Consider the following 20,614-nt stretch of genomic DNA (forward strand, 5'->3'; position numbering starts at 1 on the left):
GATTTTACCTAGAAAAAGTTATAATTAGTTCTTGTAACTTGCTAACTTGCTGTTACATAAGTGATCTGGAGAAAAGCTGTTTGTATTTGGAAGTGTCCTGAAGTCCAGCTCTTAAGGACAGAGCCCAAACACAGTACATACTTAGTTCCCACAATGGATTACCAGCCAGATCCTGAATAATCTCTGTGTGAGGTCCTCATTCAGCCCAGCCTTTAGAAAGTCAATCACTCTGGCTTCCATCCAGACTTGGGGAATTTTAAAGCTTTTCTACTTCAAACTTATCAGGTGTCTAGTTTTAGATACTGAGCAATGTACTAATCTCACATTAAGGATCCATTAAGGCTAGCTAACCTCAATCAGAACAATAATTAATAACATTCAGAACAAATAATTAAATTACAAAGTGAAAAAGTAATTCTAATTTAGTGCTTAAGCTTACTTTCAGTGAATTCCATAACCCCAAGTGATTTTTCCTTTACAATTATGAGTCATAAAATATGGCCCAAATTTTCATTTGCATAAATCGAATAAAAGTGTTAATGTTAAAATAATATGGAGTACGAATAATCTAATTTGAAATATGACTGTGTGTGTGTGTGTGTGTGTGTGTGTTGTGTGTGTAAAAACTCTCCATCACTCAGAATGTTTCAAAGAATTGCCTGGGACATTGAGTGTAAATGATTTGCCCATATTGACATGCTAGTAAGTATGAGAGATAAGACTTGCCACCAAGTCTTCCTGATTCCAAGGCTAGTCCTCCATCTACCCTATGTTGCTTCTCTCTAAATACAGGAGAAAGCATTTAAAAATGTTACTTAACCATTATATACTGCATTAGAGCAGTATCTATCCCTATGTAGCAAAACACTCCAACACACAACTATATGAATCAGTACGTTCATTGTTTGCTGTCCTAAGGACTGATCCCAAATACTTTCAGATTGTGTCTGCATAGAATACTCCCCAACTGCCAGTCCTGCATATAGTACTCAATAATTACTTGCTAAAATAAACTTGTGGAGGCCTCGGTTCTATAGGGAGATATTACCCTATAGAGGGGTTTATTTCAGTATTCTTCTATAGGTATAGCTTGCTGTCTCCATACTCCTATCTCCCAATGTTTAGAGATATTGAGAAACCAATCTGTCCAAATCAATGATACTATGAGCTTGATGAGCTGGATCACTTCTTAGTAGTTCAATGAAAGCTTTCACATGAATGTTGTCCAAGGGCTGCCTCAATCCTAGCCCATAGCTCCTTGGTTCTTAGACCTTCTAAATATGGAAGCTGGGTTAGAAAATTTCAAGGTCTTTTGGTATCAGCTTATTAGCAAGTATAGTATCACTCATGCCTTTCCTAGCAACTGACTTCTGTGATTCTACTCTTTTGTCATTCTCAATGACTCCTAGTGTTTTGACACTAGGCAAGACCTTGAGCTAGGTGAGGTTCCCAAAAGCTGTCTTTGCATCTACCCATCAGTGCCTTTCTGTGTTATACTTCCCTTCTCCACCAATCCCGTGCTTTGTTCTGCAGGCTGAAGTATGCCCTGCAGTGTTAAAGTTTCAGAACTCCCAGAGGGATCACATTTTAAAGACCATAAAACTTCTAGAAGGCTGAGGACTATGAAATTAGGACAAGAAAGGAGAAAGGAAAAAGTTGGGGAAGAGAAATTATAAAAATTATTCATTCTTTTTCTTCTCCCAAATTCTAATTTTTACTTATCCTGTCCCAGTCCCTTCCCCCCAACCAAGCCCCAGCTTTTTCATACCATTGTTTAGAACCACTTTCATTCAGATGTAGTTTACCTTATAGACATTAATGGGGATGTCAGTGATGATATGGAGAAGGTCCCCCAAAGCTAGGCTAGCGATGAGGATGTTGGGACCATTCCTCATGCACTTGTTCTTGTAGATGATTCTCAACAAGGTGGAGTTTCCAATGATACCAAGCACGAACACTAGACAGGACACCACGGTATTGATGTATTTGAAAGTCTCCTTGATCTCTGTCCGGCCTGAGCACAAGGTGGGCGTGAGGCTGCGGGAAGGCCCCTGCGGTAAGGATGGAAGAGGCTGGCTAGCGTTGGCCGCCTTGGGCCAGGCGGCTCTGCCCGTGGGGGTCGTCACCTCCCCGGCTTCCAGTGTTGGCAAGGTGTCCTGGGAGGACAGGACCTCGTTCTCCTCTCCCCAGACCTCCAAAGTGCAGCAGGCCAGAAAAAGCAGTAGCAAGGGAATACAGCAGGGGCTACGATGAAGTGTCATGGTGCAGCTCTGTCCGAAATAAGAGTAGAAATCCCAGAGGACTGTTCTCTGACTAGGCGTCGGGAGCCTAGAAGGATAAAGGGGGGGGGGGGGGGTCGGGGCTGGGAGAAAGATAGTGGAAAGGAAAGAAGACACTAGATCAATTGCCTAATAGTCACTCCTGCAAACAGCCCCATCAGCCCTTTCCCCCTACCCCGGAGCTGGGTGCTGAAACTCCTCCTGTCCGTGCAACCGGGAAAACTCGGGAATTCCCGCGCACTAGAAGTCCTTGGTAATTCTAACCCAAGAGAGAAAGAAGGGGGCGGGGGAAGGAGAGAAGGAGGAGTAGGTGAGAGGGGTTATGGTGGAGGGCTGGTGCATTTTCTGTCCCTACAAAAGAGCTCACTCTCAGTTGTGGGGACCCGCGCGGTGAGATATCGGGGGCGGGGAAGGGGAAGGGGTGTTGAGACAAACGGCTCCTTTACTCTCGGGTCTTCAGAACTCCAGTCAATCATCTAATTAGGAAAGGTTTAAACAGCAGGAAGGCATGAAGGATATATTGACACGTAACAGGTTCTCCTTATTTCTTGGGGCTCACAACTACCCAATCAAGCAAGCTATTTGCTTGTGCCTTCTGTTCGCTAGTCTTTGTGCCAGGAGTAAAGTGATTGCCCATGTCTTCTCACCCGGGATAAGGGAAGGGAGAGAAAATGTGAAGTTGATCTTCGGTAAAGCAAAAATTTAAGAGTCGCACCGAGTATAAAGTTGAGGCTTTCTTAACCCAGAGGAAACAGTTTCAGTTCTTTCCCCTCCCCCTCAAAGCCCCCCTAGGAATATTCTCTATTATTAATTCCTGGACACCTTTTCCCTTTATGTAGCCTCGAACAAATGAAAATGATAACCAAAAATTCTCCCAGCATAGACGTTAATTTGTCATCTATATTTGTAAACTACTTTTTTTTTTTAAACTCCAAAAAAACTAAGGATGTTGCAGTAAGACAAAATCCCATAAGTAGAACTACTTTGAAGGTATTAAAACAACAACAACAACAACAACAACAACAACAACAACAACAACAACAACAACAACAACAACAACAACAACAACAACAACAAACAACAAAACTAAAGGAAGCTATTTACCTTGCAATTCGTCCAGGAACAAAATATTGAGCTCTCCTTCCCAAAAGGCAGGAGCTGGTGGCTATGCCTCTGGATTGGTGATGATTCTAGCTCTGAAAAGCACATTCAACTTTCAGCTCAGCTAGGGGCTGCACATGGGACTAAGCACGCCCCTCTGGAGTTGCAGGCGGGTCTGACTGACGAAATGATTCAGATGATGCCAGACAAGCAGCATCTACAACTTGCTCCGGTCCGTGCTCGCCATCCACAAGTACTTTTATTCATTCCTATCTTTCCCATCAATCATTGCCAAAATCCTCCCGCGTCTTCCTACACAGCTGAAACCTTTTCCCCTCTGGCTGGTGCTGGTTCTCACGGTGGCCTGGATAACATCAGCACAAAGTTTCTCCGATTTCACTGGCAGGACAGAGGGTGGCCCTGGATGAGTGTCCTCTAACCCGATCTTAAAATGACTGATTTTATTTTCACTATAATAATGGTCAGTTTATGATTGTGTCTGAATTTTGTCTTTATTTTTTTCTTTTGATGACACATTTGGCAATCCACTTCCTACAAGTTAAGGAGATGAAATTTTTCTTTATTTCTAAAATACTGGCATCTAATCGCCAGACTTCCAAAATTGTTTTCTTTCAAATTAAATGTTTCATAGTATCTAAACTTGGAGAATTTTAGTACTGGTCACATTTTTAGGCAACCAGTGTACACAATTTTGGTTTTCTTATCCAAAGTACCAGATGTACTTTGATCCCCAAACTGAAAGAAGTAAAATCCATTCTTCTTATGTCTTCTGACCCTACCAAAGGGAGTTAAAAGCCCTCTGTTATTTCTCCTAACAGAAGCTTCTCAATGCCACCCCACCCCTCATCCGGTCTAATTCTATAATGAAGTATTGTGCTGGGGCCACTCTAGTCTTCAGGGATTGTACACTGTTTCGATGAGTGACATGATTGCTCTACAGAATTACTTGTCATTGGCAGGAGCTGCTATATCAATTAGGAGGCTATTCATTTAATTGGCAATTTCTTGTATTTTTCAAAACTGATATTCACATACTATCTGAGCCAATTCACATCTCTACCAATAATCTAATATATATGCTTTCCAACATGAGCTTCAACATTTGCTGTTCATTATATTTGTCAGTTTTCACAGAGTGCAGAGTAAAATAATAGAGTTGTCTCTGTTTGCATGTTATTTGGATTTGTACTTACCTTGAATGTACTTTAACATTCAATTAGCTTCTCATAAGTTTATAAAATCATAGAATGTTAAGAGTTGGAGACACCTTAGTATGATTTGGTCCAACTCTTACATTTTACAGAAGAGCAAAATTAGTTCTATAAAAATTAAGCAATTTGCCAGAATCACACAATTACTTAGTGGTAATGTTTGGGCTAGATAGAAATCAGTCTTAATGTCAAGTACTGGAGTCTTTCCATTATACTATTGAGCCCCAGAAATGTAGTACAGAACACTAATATTTGTTAAATATTGTGAGTTAGTTTTAAAAGATATCTCTCTGAAAAGGTAGTATATAAGTTTGAAATATAGACAAAATGGATTAGGAGGTAAGTCAGAATTTTTATATGTGTATATATGTCTTAAGTGTGTGTATATACTTCGTAATGTATATATATATATATGCCCATATATCTTTTTTTTTTTTTATAAATAAACATCCTAGCTTAGTCAAACGTGCTAGATTCTGAGGACTGTAAGTTCTAGTTCTAATTACAGTTACATTGGACAAATTATTTAACTTCTGTGTGCCTCAGCTTCTTTTACAGAATGATTGTTATTCACCTATTTCATCAAGGTGTTGTATGCCCCAATAAAAATTTGGCAAGTATAAGTGCCACATAAATAAATAATAATGTTCACATTGCCTTAGGTGGTTAAATGGCACAATGGATAGAGTTCTATGTCTAGAATCAAGAAGACCTGAGTATAAATCCAATCTCACACATTTACTAACTAGATCATCCTGATAGTCTTGCAATTTCTCTTTGCCTTAGTTTCCTCAGGTGTAAAATAGGAATAATAACAACAACAACTATCTTCCAAAGTTGCTGTGAGGCTCAAAAGAGGTAGTAATTGTAAAGTGCTTAGCACATACCTGACATACAGTAAGTGCTTTATCATATAAGTAAATGTTAGCTATTATTATTATTTCCAAAAAGTGTGTTTCTTTTAATGGTCCAGAAGTCATGTTTCACTAACATTTTATCTGTGACTTAATGGTAACACCTTTTCAAACTCATTTTTCATTTGAACTCAGTGAAGTAGATATTATTCTAATTCTACAGTTGAACAAATGGATGCTTATGTTCAGTAAGTAGCAGAACTAAGACTTCAATCCATGTCTTCTTTTTCTAGGGGTTTTTTCTTCTGAAAGTCCTCTAATTTTGTGTCTGACCTCCTCTCATCTGGAGTACCTCCATTTTTTTTCTTCCAGCTAAGGAAATTAGATGAAACACAGTAGAATAGGCTCCACATCCAGATTCTAAGACATGAGTTCAGATCCTCATTATGCTACTTATTACCTTTGCAAGTCATAATCTCATTTTATCTTCACAGCAACATTTTGAAAGATTCTGTATCAGAGAATTCCTTCATCTCTTAATTCCATCCAGGATACATGAAGAGATTTCAGGGAAGTCTATGAACCTGGGTGAAAAAAAAATCATCATCATTAATACCCTCACTATCAACAATTCCACCATTACCACCACCACCACAACTACTACTATTACTACTATTACTTCTATACTATTACTACTACTACTACTACTACTACTACTACTACTACTACTACTACTACTACTACTACTACTACTTCTATTACTACTACTACTACTACTACTACTACTACTTCTATTACTACTACTACTACTACTACTACTACTACTACTACTACTACTATTACTACTACTACTACTACTACTACTACTACTACTACTGCTACTTTATTTTTACTAGCCTTTGGTTTCCTTTGTAATTGCATGTATTTCATTTTATACATTTAAAATCATTCTGAGGAATCTGTAGCATTCATCAGACTTCCAAAGGATTCCATGATACAAGAAGGATTAAGAGTTCCTGTTTGATTAATTAGTTATGGCAAATCCATAGACATGGATTGAAGTCCTAGTTCTGTCACTTACTGGACATGAACATCCATATATGAGTTTGAAAAAGTGATATCATTAAGTCAGGGATAATCATGTTTGTGAAACATGGCCCTTGAACAATTAAAAGAAACACATTTTTGGAAATAATAATAATGACTAACATTTACTTATATAATAGAATTATCAGAACATTGATCACTTGAATTCTTATACCCCTTGCTTCTATCCTCAAGGAACTTTTTTTGTACAATATAACTTAGTACTTCATTATGAAATAGAGTTTAGCATCATGTAATTATTCATTCATTAAAAATTCATTTGAGTGTGGAAGACACTACTAAGAATTATGAGGAATATAAAATGTATAAAAGGTTCCTATCCTCAAGCAACTTGGACTCTTGTGAAGATAAATATACAATATTGTGTTATCAGTGTATTAAGAGAGATTCAGACTGAGTGTTATAAGGGTTCAAAAGAAGGAAATCTAACTTGTGGCTGAGATAATCAAGAATTGTTTAATGGAAAAGAGTAGAATTATTGATAGATTTCAGTAGATGCATATGGTGAAGAGAATGTTTTAGGAGGCTGGAATGGCATGAGCAAAAAGGACTGCTTTTCATTTTTTGGAAATATTCAGAATCATTTGGAGTTAAGTCTGGTGAATAAAGTGAGATCAATCTACAAAACATTATACTCAGGCTAAAAATTAGGCTTGACTATAAAATTCTAAGAGGCAGCTAGGCATCACAATGGATAGAGTTCTTTTTCTTGAATTCAAATCTAGTTGCAGATACTTAATAATTATGTGACCCTGGGCAAATCAATTAAACCCATTTGCCTCAATTTCCTCATTTGCAAAATTATCTATAAGAAGGAAATGGCAAACCACTCCCAGTGTCTTTGCCAAGAAAACCTCAAATGGGGCTGCAAAGAGTAGGACAAAACTGAAAAATAACTGACTGATAATTAAAATTCCAAAATGATTGTGTCTTACACAGCTTTCATGTTGTGGATCAAAAATCATTATTTTGATGCAAAAGACATTGAAAAAATATAGCATGTGCTGTGATCCAAGACAATTCCAATAGTTTTGGGATGGAAAATGCCTTCCTGTATTCAGAAAATAAATGAGACTGAATATTAATTGAAGCACAGTATTTTCATCTTATTTTTTTTTTTAGTTTGCTTATTCTTTTGGGGTTTTATTTTGTTTTGCTTTTGGTTGGTTGTTTTGGTTTGGTTTGGTTTCCTTTTTGTTTTTGACCAAGCAATTCGGATTAAGTGATTTATCCACTAGTGAAAGTGTCTGAAGCTGTATTTGAATTCAAGTCCCCTTGACTTTGAGACCAGTGCTTTCTCTACTGCACCATCAAGTTGCTCCCTCCTTTTTTCTGTTTTTGGTATTATTTTTCTTGTACAACATGACAAATATGGAAATATGTTTAAAAATATTATACATGCATACCATACTTTATCAGATTGCTTGTCTTGGGGAGGAAGGAGGTAAGGGAGGAAGGGAAAAAAAATTTGGAACATAAAATGTTGCAAAAATGAATGTTGAAAACTATCTTTACATATACTTGGAAAAATAAGATACTATTGAGAGAAAAAAAGAAAATATATTGCATAGCTCATTTAAATTAGATATATAATGATACCAAGAATGACTTCTGTAGGAAGAGCAGTGCTAAATTCTTTTTCAAAGATGCATGTGACTAAAAAATTAAGTGAATTGGTCATAATATGTACCCAATAGATAATATTTATATAATGATGTAAGGTTTACACAGCACTTTATAATATTATTATTTTAAAATATTGAAAGATATTTTTATAAATTTTAACAATCCTATGAGTTAGGAGCTATTTATACATGGATAGTGTGACTTTGTAGTTAAATGACTTGCCTGGCTTCATATAGCTTGTTTCTGAGGCAAAATTCCAACTCAGGTCTTTCTTGCTTCAAAATAATTATAATAGTTCCCATTTATATAGCACTTCCATATGTCAAAGAAGCAAAATTGTAAAGTGGATAGAATGCTAAGCTTAGAGTTAGGAAATGGCAAACCACTTCAGTATCTTTGCCAAGAAAATCCCCCCAAAATAAATAATAATAATAAATGGTTATATGTAACTGAAAAATAATTCAACAATGTGACAGATACTAAGCCAAGTACTTTACAAATGTTATCTCATTTAATTTTCACAACAATTATGGGAACTACTTACTATTATTATTTCCATTTTACAGATGAAGAAATTGAGGAAAAGAGTAGTAACTAGTAAATATCTGAAACTGAATTTGAACTCAAGTCTTCCTGACTCCAGACCCTATATTCTATCCACTTTATCACAGAAGAGAGGTACAGAGCATTAGAAAAAAACTTCAATGGAGTAAAAACGAATAACCCTTCCCCCCCCAAAAAAAACCCAAAAATGCTTCAGGAAAGATTGTATAGAGTAAACAGGAATAAACAAGTTATCATTAGCATTGGTAGAAAAAGCATGCAAGTTGAAAAAATCATTCAACTATCAAAATATATGTAAATGGAATCTAGAGTACATAGTATTATAGATAAATACTTATTAATTAATTCATTGAGAACCATTAAAACTTTCTGATTTTAAAGTTTGTTATAGTGTTGAGTGATGAAAAAAGCTATTTTTTTCTTCAAGTAATACACTATCTTTCTGAAAGTGAAGCAACATTTTAGTTAATTGAATCACAAAGGAAAAGTAACAGAAGAATAGAGGGAGGATCAGAAGGTCTCAGAATAAGGAAGAACTGAATTCAAGGCATGTCTCTGATGTATTTTGGTTCTGTGACCATGAGCAACTTAATAAAACTGTCAGTGCCTCATATGATGTCCATAAACTAAATTAGAGGAGTAGCTGATCTCCATGGATGGAAGTACTTTCCATACTAACTCTGCACTGATAGAATCACAGATCCAGAACATCACCAACAAAAACAAATATAATGGCAGAGTGATGAGGGAGCTTAGAACCTTTTGTGTTCAGAGTTTGGCTAATTACTTTTCTTGTTTTCATTTCAGTCTTATCTGACTCTTCATGATCCTTTTTGTGGATTTTCTTGGCAAAGATACTGGGATAGTTTACTATTTCCTTCTCCAAATCATTTTACAGATGAGGAAACTTAGGTAAACAGGGTTAAATGATTTGCCCAGGGTCACATAGTTAAGAAGTATCAGAGACCAGATTTAAATCAGGTCTTCTTGAGTTTGTCCTATGCACCATCCACTGTGCTTTAATGTGACTCAATCTTCCACTATTTGTTGAACTTCTACTATGTGGAAGAGAGTTATTTCATAGAATATTAAGATGACTAAAATACAATTTTGCCTCAAGGAGTTTCTAATTTAGCAATGGGATGTACAAATTATTCTAATAATAGAGATTATAAAATAATTGTAGTATATAATAAAATATGTTAAGTACCACGGGACAGGTAAAATCAAAATGCCATGAGAAGCCAGAGGAGGATTAATTACATTAGTAGGGAAAGAGAATGAATGAAATGAACTTTTAAAAAAATTATTACTTACTATCTATTTCAGGAAGGCTTCAAAGAGGATATATTGGAGTGGAATTTAAAAAATGAAAATACGAGGTTGAAACACTGATCACAGACAGAAAAAAATAGCATGAACAAAAGATAGGTGGGAATTATTTCTCTTTTTGGTTAACTAGCAAAACAATGTTTTAGCTGCCTGTGATAATAAAGCCAAACTCCACATTAACTATGTTAAAATTTAGGGATGAAAATTATTTCAAGTATGTTCTTCACTTTCTGTTATTGACATACACTAGATTAACATTCTCCAGGTGTGAAAGTGCTGGACAAAATTTACTGAAATTTATTGGGGAAAAGTGTTATTTAATGGAACTTGGCCAGAGGAAATTTTTTCTAGTTATAGTTTTCATAATTAAAGTATGTGTTTTCAGCAGCTACGATATAATTCTGAAAGTTTATGGGTTTGATTTTAGTTATTTTAATCTAACTTCCTTCCCCTTTCATACTGTTCCATCACAAGACTCTCTAGGCTTTAATTTTTAAATTTTGCCTTTATGAAGCTTCTACTCTCTCCTTTAATTTTTTTTTATTTTGTTGATTTCTCAGTTATATCTAAAAAGATTTTTTTAACAATCTTTTTTTTTAATCTTTGTGTTTCAAATTCTCCCTCTTATTTTGTTTCCCTTCTCCCTTGAAAGCACTTTGATAAAGATTATATATGTGCAGTCATGCAAAATGTGTTTCTATATTAGCCATACTGTAAAAGAGAACACAGACCAGAAAGAAAAATAAAGTTTTTTAAAAAGTATGTTTTATATGCATTTAGACTCCATCAGTTCTGTCTCATTGGTGAATAGCATTTTTTCATCAGAAGTTGTCTAGAATTGTTTTATATTGTATTGTTGGGAATAACTAAGTAATTCACAATTGATTGTACAACATTGCTTTTACTGTATACAATGATTATTGTCTCTGCTCGCTGCTCATTTCACTTTGTATCAGGTCATATAAGTCTTCCCAGGTTTTTCTGAAACTATGTTGCTTGGCATTTCTTATAAAATTATAGTACTCCATCATAATCATATACTACAATTTATTTCTAATTCCACAACTGAAAGTATTCCTTCAATTTCCAATTCTTTGCCACATATAGAATCTTTTCCATTTTTAAAATCACTTTGAGATACAAACTTATTAGTTGTATGGCTAGGCCAGTGGGTGTGCATAGTTTTGTAAGCCGTTGGACACAGTTCCAAATTGTTTTCCAAAATGGTTGGATCAGTTTACAACTTTACCAAGAGTTCATTAGTGACCCAATTTCCCCAAATCTCCTCCAATATTTGTCATTTTCTGTCATTTTAGTCAATTTTATAGATGTGCTGGATCAGAATTACTTTATTTGCATTTTTCTACACATTAGCGATTTAAATCTAACCCCTTCTTATCAAGTAGAGGAAAATGATCTGTGTGAAATAGTTTCTATTAGCTGAAGAGGGAAATGGAAGAAAATTTCTTCTTCATGTTCTGGAATGGTTTTTACGTATAATTCAAAATTCTGTCCTCAAAGAAATTTCCTATAGAGAAAATGTTAAAGTTTTTTTTTTTTTTGTTTATTCTTAGAAATTTTTTGGAGAGTGAAGTATTTCTAAAGAGAAAAAAGGAAAACCTTTTCGGAATGGGAGAAAATAAAGATCATCCACTGTAACCAGAAAAAAAAAATGTTACTACCTTTATTTCACTTATTCAATGTGAACACACCCTTTAAAAACTGCCATGACTTCCACAAGTCATCAGTGTTAGAAATGAGAATATAAAATAGGAAGAAAGTACCATCACCTCTTTACACTGCCCTCCAGAGATTACATCCAATGATCAAATTGTATTGGAATTATTAATGTATAGAGCTTTTAAAAAATTATCCTTGACAAAGGAACAGAAATTTAGGTATCTCAAAAATCTTAGTGAAACTTTCAACTTGAATCATCTAGAAGTAACCTAAAAAACATTTGGAACATTCTTGACTCTGAGACCAATAATCTTTGCATTTTAATATTTTTTGCTCATTCTCTATTTTTCTTTTTAAGTTTGGGAAAGGGATATACTTTCTTAGAATTAGAAAGGATCTGTATTATTCTTTAATTAACTGACTGGACCATAAGAAACTCCAATTACATACTGATATCAATATTATTTAAAAAATGAACAATTTCAAGGACTTTTATAAACTGAGGGAGACTGAAATGAGCAGAAGCAGAATAGCTTATATAATAAAAATTGTGCAAAAACAAACAACTTTGAAAACTGTAAGACCTACAATCAATACAATGATCATTCACGATCCTGAAGGACCAATGATAAAAGCTGTACCTCATTGCAGAGATATGACAGATTTATGTATAGAATGAAACATATGTGTTTTTGTATATAACTACTGAGGGAATTTTTTCCACCTGACTATGCATATTTTTGCAATAAATTTCTTTTATTTTCGTTTTTTTCCAATGACTTTGTGGTAGGAAGGAGAAAAAAGTTTTTTGTTCATTTTTTAAAATAGAGAGATGGGAGGGTTGCTATTATTGTAAAATGCTGTGTACGCTTTTGGGTGAAGTTACTTTATTATTTGCTTTACTGATTGTGTGTTTATAAGAATTTAATAAATTTTTATAAGGGGATAATCTCGAAATGTATGTAATGTAAAAACAAAGTGTCAAAAAACTTTTTTTTAAAAGAAAATTTGAATAGGTCCACAAATGTGGAGCAAGTCATTTTTGGCATAAAAAATTATATTTCTCTTTATTAAAATTCTCATCTGAAATAGAACATGTAAAGCTCTTGTTAAGACATTTTGTTTTTCTTATTAGTCCCATTTTTTGCCATTAGATTACTAAATAAATTAACAGGTTGTAGGTAATAAACAATATGTTAAAGAGAAGCATTCTTTAGAATAAATCATCTAAGATTAAAATTCAATTAAATTATAACTTGATGACACCAAGTACTAATGACTGACTCTTGATTTTAATTAATCTTTGCAGAAATGTTAAGCCTGAGGACTTAGTACAAGTCATTGAAATAGAAATGGAGTTGGCAGTTTTTTAAGGAATGGGAATTGTAAATAATTAAATATTTTCTCCATGTGTAGTAAATTGAAAAATAATTGAGATTACATTTTTTTCATTCTATTTGAGTACCATTTAGCTACATATATTTCAGTCTAGTTTAAGACAACTCACTACTAGAGTATGAATTCAATTTTTACTTCCATTTGAATAATTTTCAATATTTTCAGAGATTTTAGGAATTATTATTTTTGAAACTCTTCATTATGAATGTGAAGAAACTATAGGTCTAAATAATTGAAATGAACCAGAATTCAAAACCAAGTTTTGAATATTCCAAATCCAATGTTCTATAGTTTCCCTCTTCAACATGGCTCCTTTCTTAAATTGGAAAAGATTTTTTTTTGCAGCAGAAAGTAAGCAAAGAATATTAAAGAAAAAGGAGACTTCCACAGTAGAATTCAGAAACAACTGGACTAATTTCAGCCTGTGCAGCTTTTCTTAATTTTCTGCTTATAACTGACCACTGCTTTTGTTTGGAAATATTTTAAATTAAAACTTCCTGACACCTTAGGGGGGAAAAGTTTCTCATCATGTGAAGCTCAGCTGTTGGAGCCTGAAACCATGTAACCAAAATATAACAGGAAACATTGATTTTCCTGAAAGTTCACTTACTGTGCCTATAAGTAAATAACTTGACCGTTTCCAGCATAAACTTATTGAAATGATTTTTAAGGGGTAATGTGAAATGAATCCTTTCAAAACCATGGCCAGTTGTCCAAAGGAATTTTTGTTAACCCCCTCTTTCTTTCTTTTGGACTTACTGGAAATCAATTTTTGCCTTTTAAGCCTCTAGGAAAGAGAGTTAGCACTAGACATGGAGACAAGTTTCTGAAATGTCTTTCATCAAGCTATCGATTGATTCTAAAGAACATTATTCATGTAATTCCACAGGATATGCAATACTTGAAGTGTGCTAGATACTCTGAAGCAGACTCTTCTTCAGCAAATCAAGTCTTGGAGTGTCTTTGGTATAGGTAAACCTCAATTTCATATATTATTCCTCTTTGCTTCAGTTCATTTTGATTAAATATGGCAAGCTTTTCTAAAGCACCTACTATGTCTCAACCATAGTGTTAGGCATTGTAGATTCAAACCATTAAACAAAACCATTTCTAATTGTCACTGATATGTGATAATGTATATAGATCCTGCATCCACTAGATTCCTCACGTTTGCAGTGAAAAGAGGGAAATGAAGTTCACTGTTTCATTGTTTTTGTTATTAGATTTTACTTCTTTCTGATCTGCAGATATGATTTGATACCTATATAAAATATAGAATTGAACAATGTCAATTTATAATTTAATTTAGTTAAAACCCCCAAATTATAGATGATTTTTAAGTGTCTAGTTTAAGCCCAAACTATCCATCAACTTAACTTCGAGTATATATATAAAATTTTTGACAATTTCTTAATGACCTGTGTTTCTAGTTATGCATGTCTATGATTAAAGAATATTTTATCAACTGATAATCCAGGGCAATTATATTAACCACAAATAGAAAAGGGGGGAGCAGATGAGGGAGTGGCATAAACCTACATAAAGATCTGTTCAGGTTGTATATTGACTTTGAAAACTACAGAATTACATTATCTATGCTTTCTTGTATTTTTATTAATTTTGTTAACCATTTCCCAGTTACATTTTAATCAGGCTTGGACTTAACTAGAGTGCTGTGTGTTTGACACCCCTTATCAAAAGCAACAAATGTTTACTGATGAAGATATAACAGATTTAAATTAATGTTTAAGTATACTAGAGAGATAGAGTAAGATTGAAAGAAAATCTTAAAGTCAGGAAAACAGATGGAAGTTGTCTCTGACTGGCATATACTGACATATATTGTGTTGTTCAGTCATTTTTCAGTTGTATCTGACTCTTCTTGGGATTTTCTTGGCAAAGATATTAGAGTGATTTACTATTTTCTTCTCCAGTTCATTTTGCAGATGGGAAAACTGAGGAAACCAGGGTTAAGTGACTTGTCCAGGGTCACACAGCTAGTAAGAGTGTGAATCAGGATTTTCACTCGATGAGTCTTCCTGATTCCAAGTCTCTCACTCTATCTTCTGCACTACCTAGCTGTCTATCTATGAACAATTCACAAAAAGTTTATATTTTACTTGCATTATTTGACTTGTTAATCTGCACTGTTGGAGAACCTTTCCACACTATGAGTTCCTTCTTGAATAAAAGCATAGTACCTGGCCAAAATTCTATATGTATACACATTTATAGTATAATCTATGTTGCATTAATTATTCTATAGTTTTTAGCAGACATATTGGATCTCCTTATCTAAGAGATATCTTTGGCCATTGTGAATTTCCCATTAAATGTTATTTCATTTCATTTCATCTGAATTTGGGAACCCTAGATAAATATTTACAATCAGTAGCAGGAACCATTTTCATATATAGGTTTGTTTTTTTGTTTTTTTGGTTTTTTTTTTTGGACATTTGATCTGTTGATGGTCCCAACCCATTACAATGAATTAACTATATGAACATATTTTACTTATCCTATTCACATGGAATTTGTTTCCAAAGTTGCTAACAGATATATTATTTTTCCACCATGATGTTTTTAGTTTAAAATAGTTAGAAAACATGATATTTTAAGGAGTTTTATTTTCATGAAGAAGTTCTTGCCCTGAAAATGTTTGCCACTGGAAGCATCAACAATTTTGTCTATTTAAAATTAGACTATAAAAACAACTTATTTAAATAATTCCATCTGACATATGCAAATACAAATGGATTCATTTTTAAAACAAAATTGGCCCTGTTTACTTTGGAATTCCAGACTTTTGAAGGCTTCTTGGAAGCCAGAGATAGGTTATTTATGTCTAAGCAAGTTTCCACCTTTTTCTCCAAGGAAAAATTGATTTTGTTCTAAGAAAGGAAGAGAAATATAATGTGAGCAGATGTTTATTGTATTTCTTTCAAATCATTTAGAGAAAGATACTTAAAAAGGAGTATAAGTACCACAAAGTTTGAATTTCAACTACAAATTCTATGACTGAGTCCTGTCATTGCTAAATGTTGCTTAGTGTCTAAGAACACAATTGGATTTAAAGTTAAAGATGAAATGTTTGATTTTTTACTAAGGTCTGCTATTTGAAGAGCTATGCGAGATTCATTATGAATTATATTAATTTAAGATGGTAGTTCAGTGATGATGATGAACCAATCAATGAGTCATATCCTCAATGATTTGTAAGCTCTTCCCAAGCCATGATGCTTATAAAAGCAGGATACCCAGGGAGGCTGATATTGGTATGATTCATATAAAGACTCAGACAAAATGGCAGTTAATTGAGATGATTCACTTGCCCCCTTCACAGGATAGGAAAATAAAATTCCAACATTTCAATGTCTCTTTTTACCTATAATGGTAAAATAAAAGATCAAAAAATTTAAACCTTGAAAATATCTTAAGATAAATGAGTTCATCTTGAGGGAAAGTTATTTGCTTGTGATTGTACAGGTAGAAAATACCAATAAGAAAGAACTAGGATTTGAACTCAGTTATACTATTCCAAAAGTTTTCCCAATATACCATAATGCTTATAGTTAATCAACATATCAAATATTTCACTTCTGACCAATGTATTTCCTTCCAAAGGTGATTTACAATTTCATTGGTAATAATAGCTAATAATTATATAGTAAATGGAGAAAATATATGTTATGATATAGTTAAGAGGAAAGGTGGTGGAGAAAATACAAGTCTTGGAAAAAAAAAAGAATCTAGCCTTAGATACTTCTTACCTTTGTCCCTAAACAAGTCATTTAATCTCTGGTTTGCTTCAGTACTATTATACTTCACAAGTTGTAAGAATCTAAATGAGATATTTATAAGTGCTTAGCATAGTAAGTATTAGGCTCATAGATGCTTAAGAAATGCTTTTTCCAGTTCAAAGAACTAAATTAAAAATCTTTCTTGATGTCTAGAAGTGATAAATTGGTTTTCTTTTGGTTTTATAACATTGTTTTAGAGTATTTTTTTCCATCCTCCATTGTACTTGTTTCAAGGAGAAGGCATTAGAGCAAATTTTCCTTTTTGTATTCTGCCATAATCTTTAGGTTTTGTTTTGACTATGTATATCTCAGTTTTTTTCTGGATTCACAACAATCTGTTTCACAGTTAATATTTTTAAGCAACTGAAGTTATCAATTAAATCAGCTTCAAAGTAGGTTAAAGCTTATGATTCTCCATTGGTAAAACAATACATTTACTGTATATTCTTATATTTTCTCTATACTCTTATGATCACTAAGATCAACCATTAGCCTCCTCAAAAGAATGTTTATATTTAAAAACTATAGGCTAGTGAAGAGACATTTTCTGAAAAAAAAAAGTCTTCTAAGTCTGAAGTTTCAAGGATAAAAGATTTTTTATTAATCATGGCTCATGTACATGGGAGAATTAGCATTTTCAATGGCAGAACTTTAACTTCCAAAGAAAAAACAAGCCCACGTAAAGATGAAAACAAAAAAATAAACAAGACTGAAAATATGGGGAAAAGAAGCCAAGACAATTATATGCTTTAGTTAGTCTCTTACATATTCTACCTTATTGTTTCTGTTTTATTATTATTTTTTTTGTTCAAAAGGGTTTCAGTTTCTTTCTAGATTGGCTATCATTGAAAGTCATCATCAAATTCACTCTCCCTTATATTTCAAACCCTCTTTAGATCTAAGTAATAAAATATGGAAGGAGAAAAACAGCAAATAATATATATATATATATATGTATATATATATATATATGTATATATAAAACAACAATATTTTATATATAACAATAACAACAACAGGACCATTCTCACTTGAGAAAAAAAAAAAAAAAAAAAAAGCAGTTTTGGAGGAATGAACCTGAGGGGTGATTTGATAATATTATTGCCCTAGGGACCAAATTGTGATCCCAAAAGCAGTTCTTATTCAATGGAAATTTGAGGAAAGTTCTTTGGAAGTAGCACAAATAAATTAAGTTTTGATAATCAATTCTAGGTGGGCTTCACCTGTGGAGGATGCCTTTACGTGTTGGCACACTGGAGCAAAGTCACACTAGCCTTGTCTTAAAGATTTGTCTTTTACAGAGCATTTACATACACGCGCACACACACACACACACACACACACACACACACACACATATATTTGAATAGGCTTTGGTTATAGACTAGGCAATATCCATTGTCTAGATACCAATATGGCTAGCATTATAGATTATTTTTCTTTTTATCACAGAAACTTTCAAAGACCATTTGCTAAGTTATAGAAGGGTTGTGATTTGTCCCAGTGGAGGGCATACCTTCTATGATGAAACCTCAGAATCTTGAAATACTGAAGAAATAAAGGCTGACATTTAAACAACACTCTGAGGTTGATGAAGTATGCATGAAAGAGGCAGCAGAGTTTTTTATTGGCAGCATTTTTGTAGCAACATAGACCCACATGCCTAGTTAATTCTAACAAGTACTCAAAATGTATTTATATTCATGAAATGTGCTCTCAATAAGCTGGTTTCAGACAGATAAACATATATAAATAACTGGTCTGTAATGGTAATTTGTTCAATTTGCTTCCCAAACCACAGCTGTTTTGTTATTCGGAGATACAATTTGGGCATAATAAGCTATCACATATGATTTGATTCATTTTTTTGGGGAGAAGATTGTAATATTATTTTGGTGAAAAGATATGGTACAAAAGATCCTACAAACCAACTAAGTAATCAACAAGTGTTTATTAAACATTTTCTAGGAGCCAGGCACTGTGTTAGGTGCTGGAAAATACAAAAAATAAAGCAAACTCTATTCTCAAAATTTCATTACCAGTGAAGATATTGAAGCAAAATAAGGTCAGTCAAGAAAAATTTAAGTACCTACTATATACCAAACACTTTAAGAAATGCTGGAAATACAAATACAAAAAAAAAAAAAAAAATGGAAAAAAAATCATCAAAGAGTTCCCCTGATAGGGGAAGATAACATATACACATGTGCACGCACGCGTGCGCACACACACACACACACACACACACACACAGAAACAGAATAAATGGTGGAAAATAAGAATAAGTGGTGGAAAATAAAGGTACCTAGCATGAAAACATGATGGACAAATGCAAATTGCAGCCAAATGAGAAAAGAAGAGATGGATTCTGGGATGTCCTTTTTTCTTTTGGTTTATTTTGCTGAGGCAAAACTTGCCCAGGGTCACACAGCTAGGAAGTGTTAAGTGTCTGAGGCCATATTTGGACTCAGGTCTTACAGACTTCAGGGATGGTGCTCTATCCACCACACCATCTAGCTGCCCCAGGACACCCTTCTTAAGTAAGTTTGGGGAAGAGCTTTTCATTCTTTTCTCCAGAGGGACAGAGAATACTAATTAAATGTGAAGACATTAAAAAAGTCATAATGAGGTTGTCTTTAGCATTTTGTATTCAAAATTGCTTTTTTTTTTTTAACTCCGTGTTATAAATTACTAAAAAAAAAAAATCTAGATTTATTGATGTAAACATGCCAATGAAGTCATACATCTTTAAGGCAATAATTCTACATTCTACATACCAAGTGCAGGCCTTACTTAAGCTTCTTTCTGGTTAGTACTAGTACAGCATCCATTCAGAATTATAATAGGAAGAACAAAACTCCAAATAGGCATTATACATGTGTCTATGTTTAGTATCAAAGTAATGAACTTTGTAAAAGTAAAGAAGCCAAAGAGAGACAGAAACTTAGTTCCTAGAGGCTGCTTTTTGTTTTGTTTTGTGGAGTGGGAAATAACAAGGATAGCATCTGAGTTGTAATTATTCTGTATTATAAATGTGTTGTTGACCAAAATAATTCTCTCTTGTTTTTTTAAAAAGAGGAGTCATATTCTTTATCAATAAAATATGGAGGGGCAGCTAGATGGTGCAGTAGATAGAACATCAGTCCTGAAGTCAGGAGGACCTGAGTTCAAACCCGGCCTCTTCCTTAGCTATGTGACCTTGGGCAAGTCACTTAATCCCAATTGCCAAAAAAAAAAACAAAACAGGAAAATCTCTACACAATTAAGAATTGAAACATCCCTTGTGATTTCGAACGTTTGCTACCATATTGACTTAGAATGATAAAAGTTGACTATGTGTTTTAGAGTTTCTTATGGACTATTCTCATATTTTACTCTCCTCATTTTGAAAAATCTCTCCTTTGTACCTTTGTGAACTCAGTCCTAGATATAATGTACAACTTTATTACTAGAAAGATGTTTTGAAAGACTATCTGCAGACAAGGATAGTACCAACTAACTTTATTAGGAGGAAATGGACCTATTGAGGTAGTAGGGAGGTCTGGAATTAGAAAGCTAAAATGTGATCTCAGACACTATTTAGCTCTATGACCTTAGGCAAGTCACTTAACTCTGTTTACTTCAGTTTCCTCAAATATGAA

The 20,614-nt window shown here is 33.7% G+C and overlaps 1 protein-coding gene across 2 annotated transcripts in view; it reads right to left on the reverse strand.

Annotated features, from left to right (window-relative positions):
• Positions 1-20,614, reverse strand: part of EDNRB (endothelin receptor type B) — a 154,012-nt gene that overhangs the window by 21,467 nt on the left and 111,931 nt on the right. Inside the window, exons 3-5 of one of the 2 annotated variants that reach the window (XM_074299316.1) lie at positions 5,927-6,050; positions 3,384-3,932; positions 1,806-2,270 (exon numbers count right to left, since the gene is read on the reverse strand). In XM_074299316.1, the coding sequence (XP_074155417.1) occupies positions 1,806-2,270; positions 3,384-3,488 (570 nt within the window). In that variant the 5' untranslated portion in view covers positions 3,489-3,932; positions 5,927-6,050. Of the gene's footprint in view, positions 1-1,805; positions 2,363-3,383; positions 3,933-5,926; positions 6,051-20,614 lie in introns of those variants that run through there. The other variant, XM_074299317.1, reaches the window with a different exon arrangement.

The sequence above is a fragment of the Sminthopsis crassicaudata genome, chromosome 3 (genome assembly GCF_048593235.1).
Source record: "Sminthopsis crassicaudata isolate SCR6 chromosome 3, ASM4859323v1, whole genome shotgun sequence".
Lineage (NCBI taxonomy): Eukaryota > Metazoa > Chordata > Mammalia > Dasyuromorphia > Dasyuridae > Sminthopsis > Sminthopsis crassicaudata.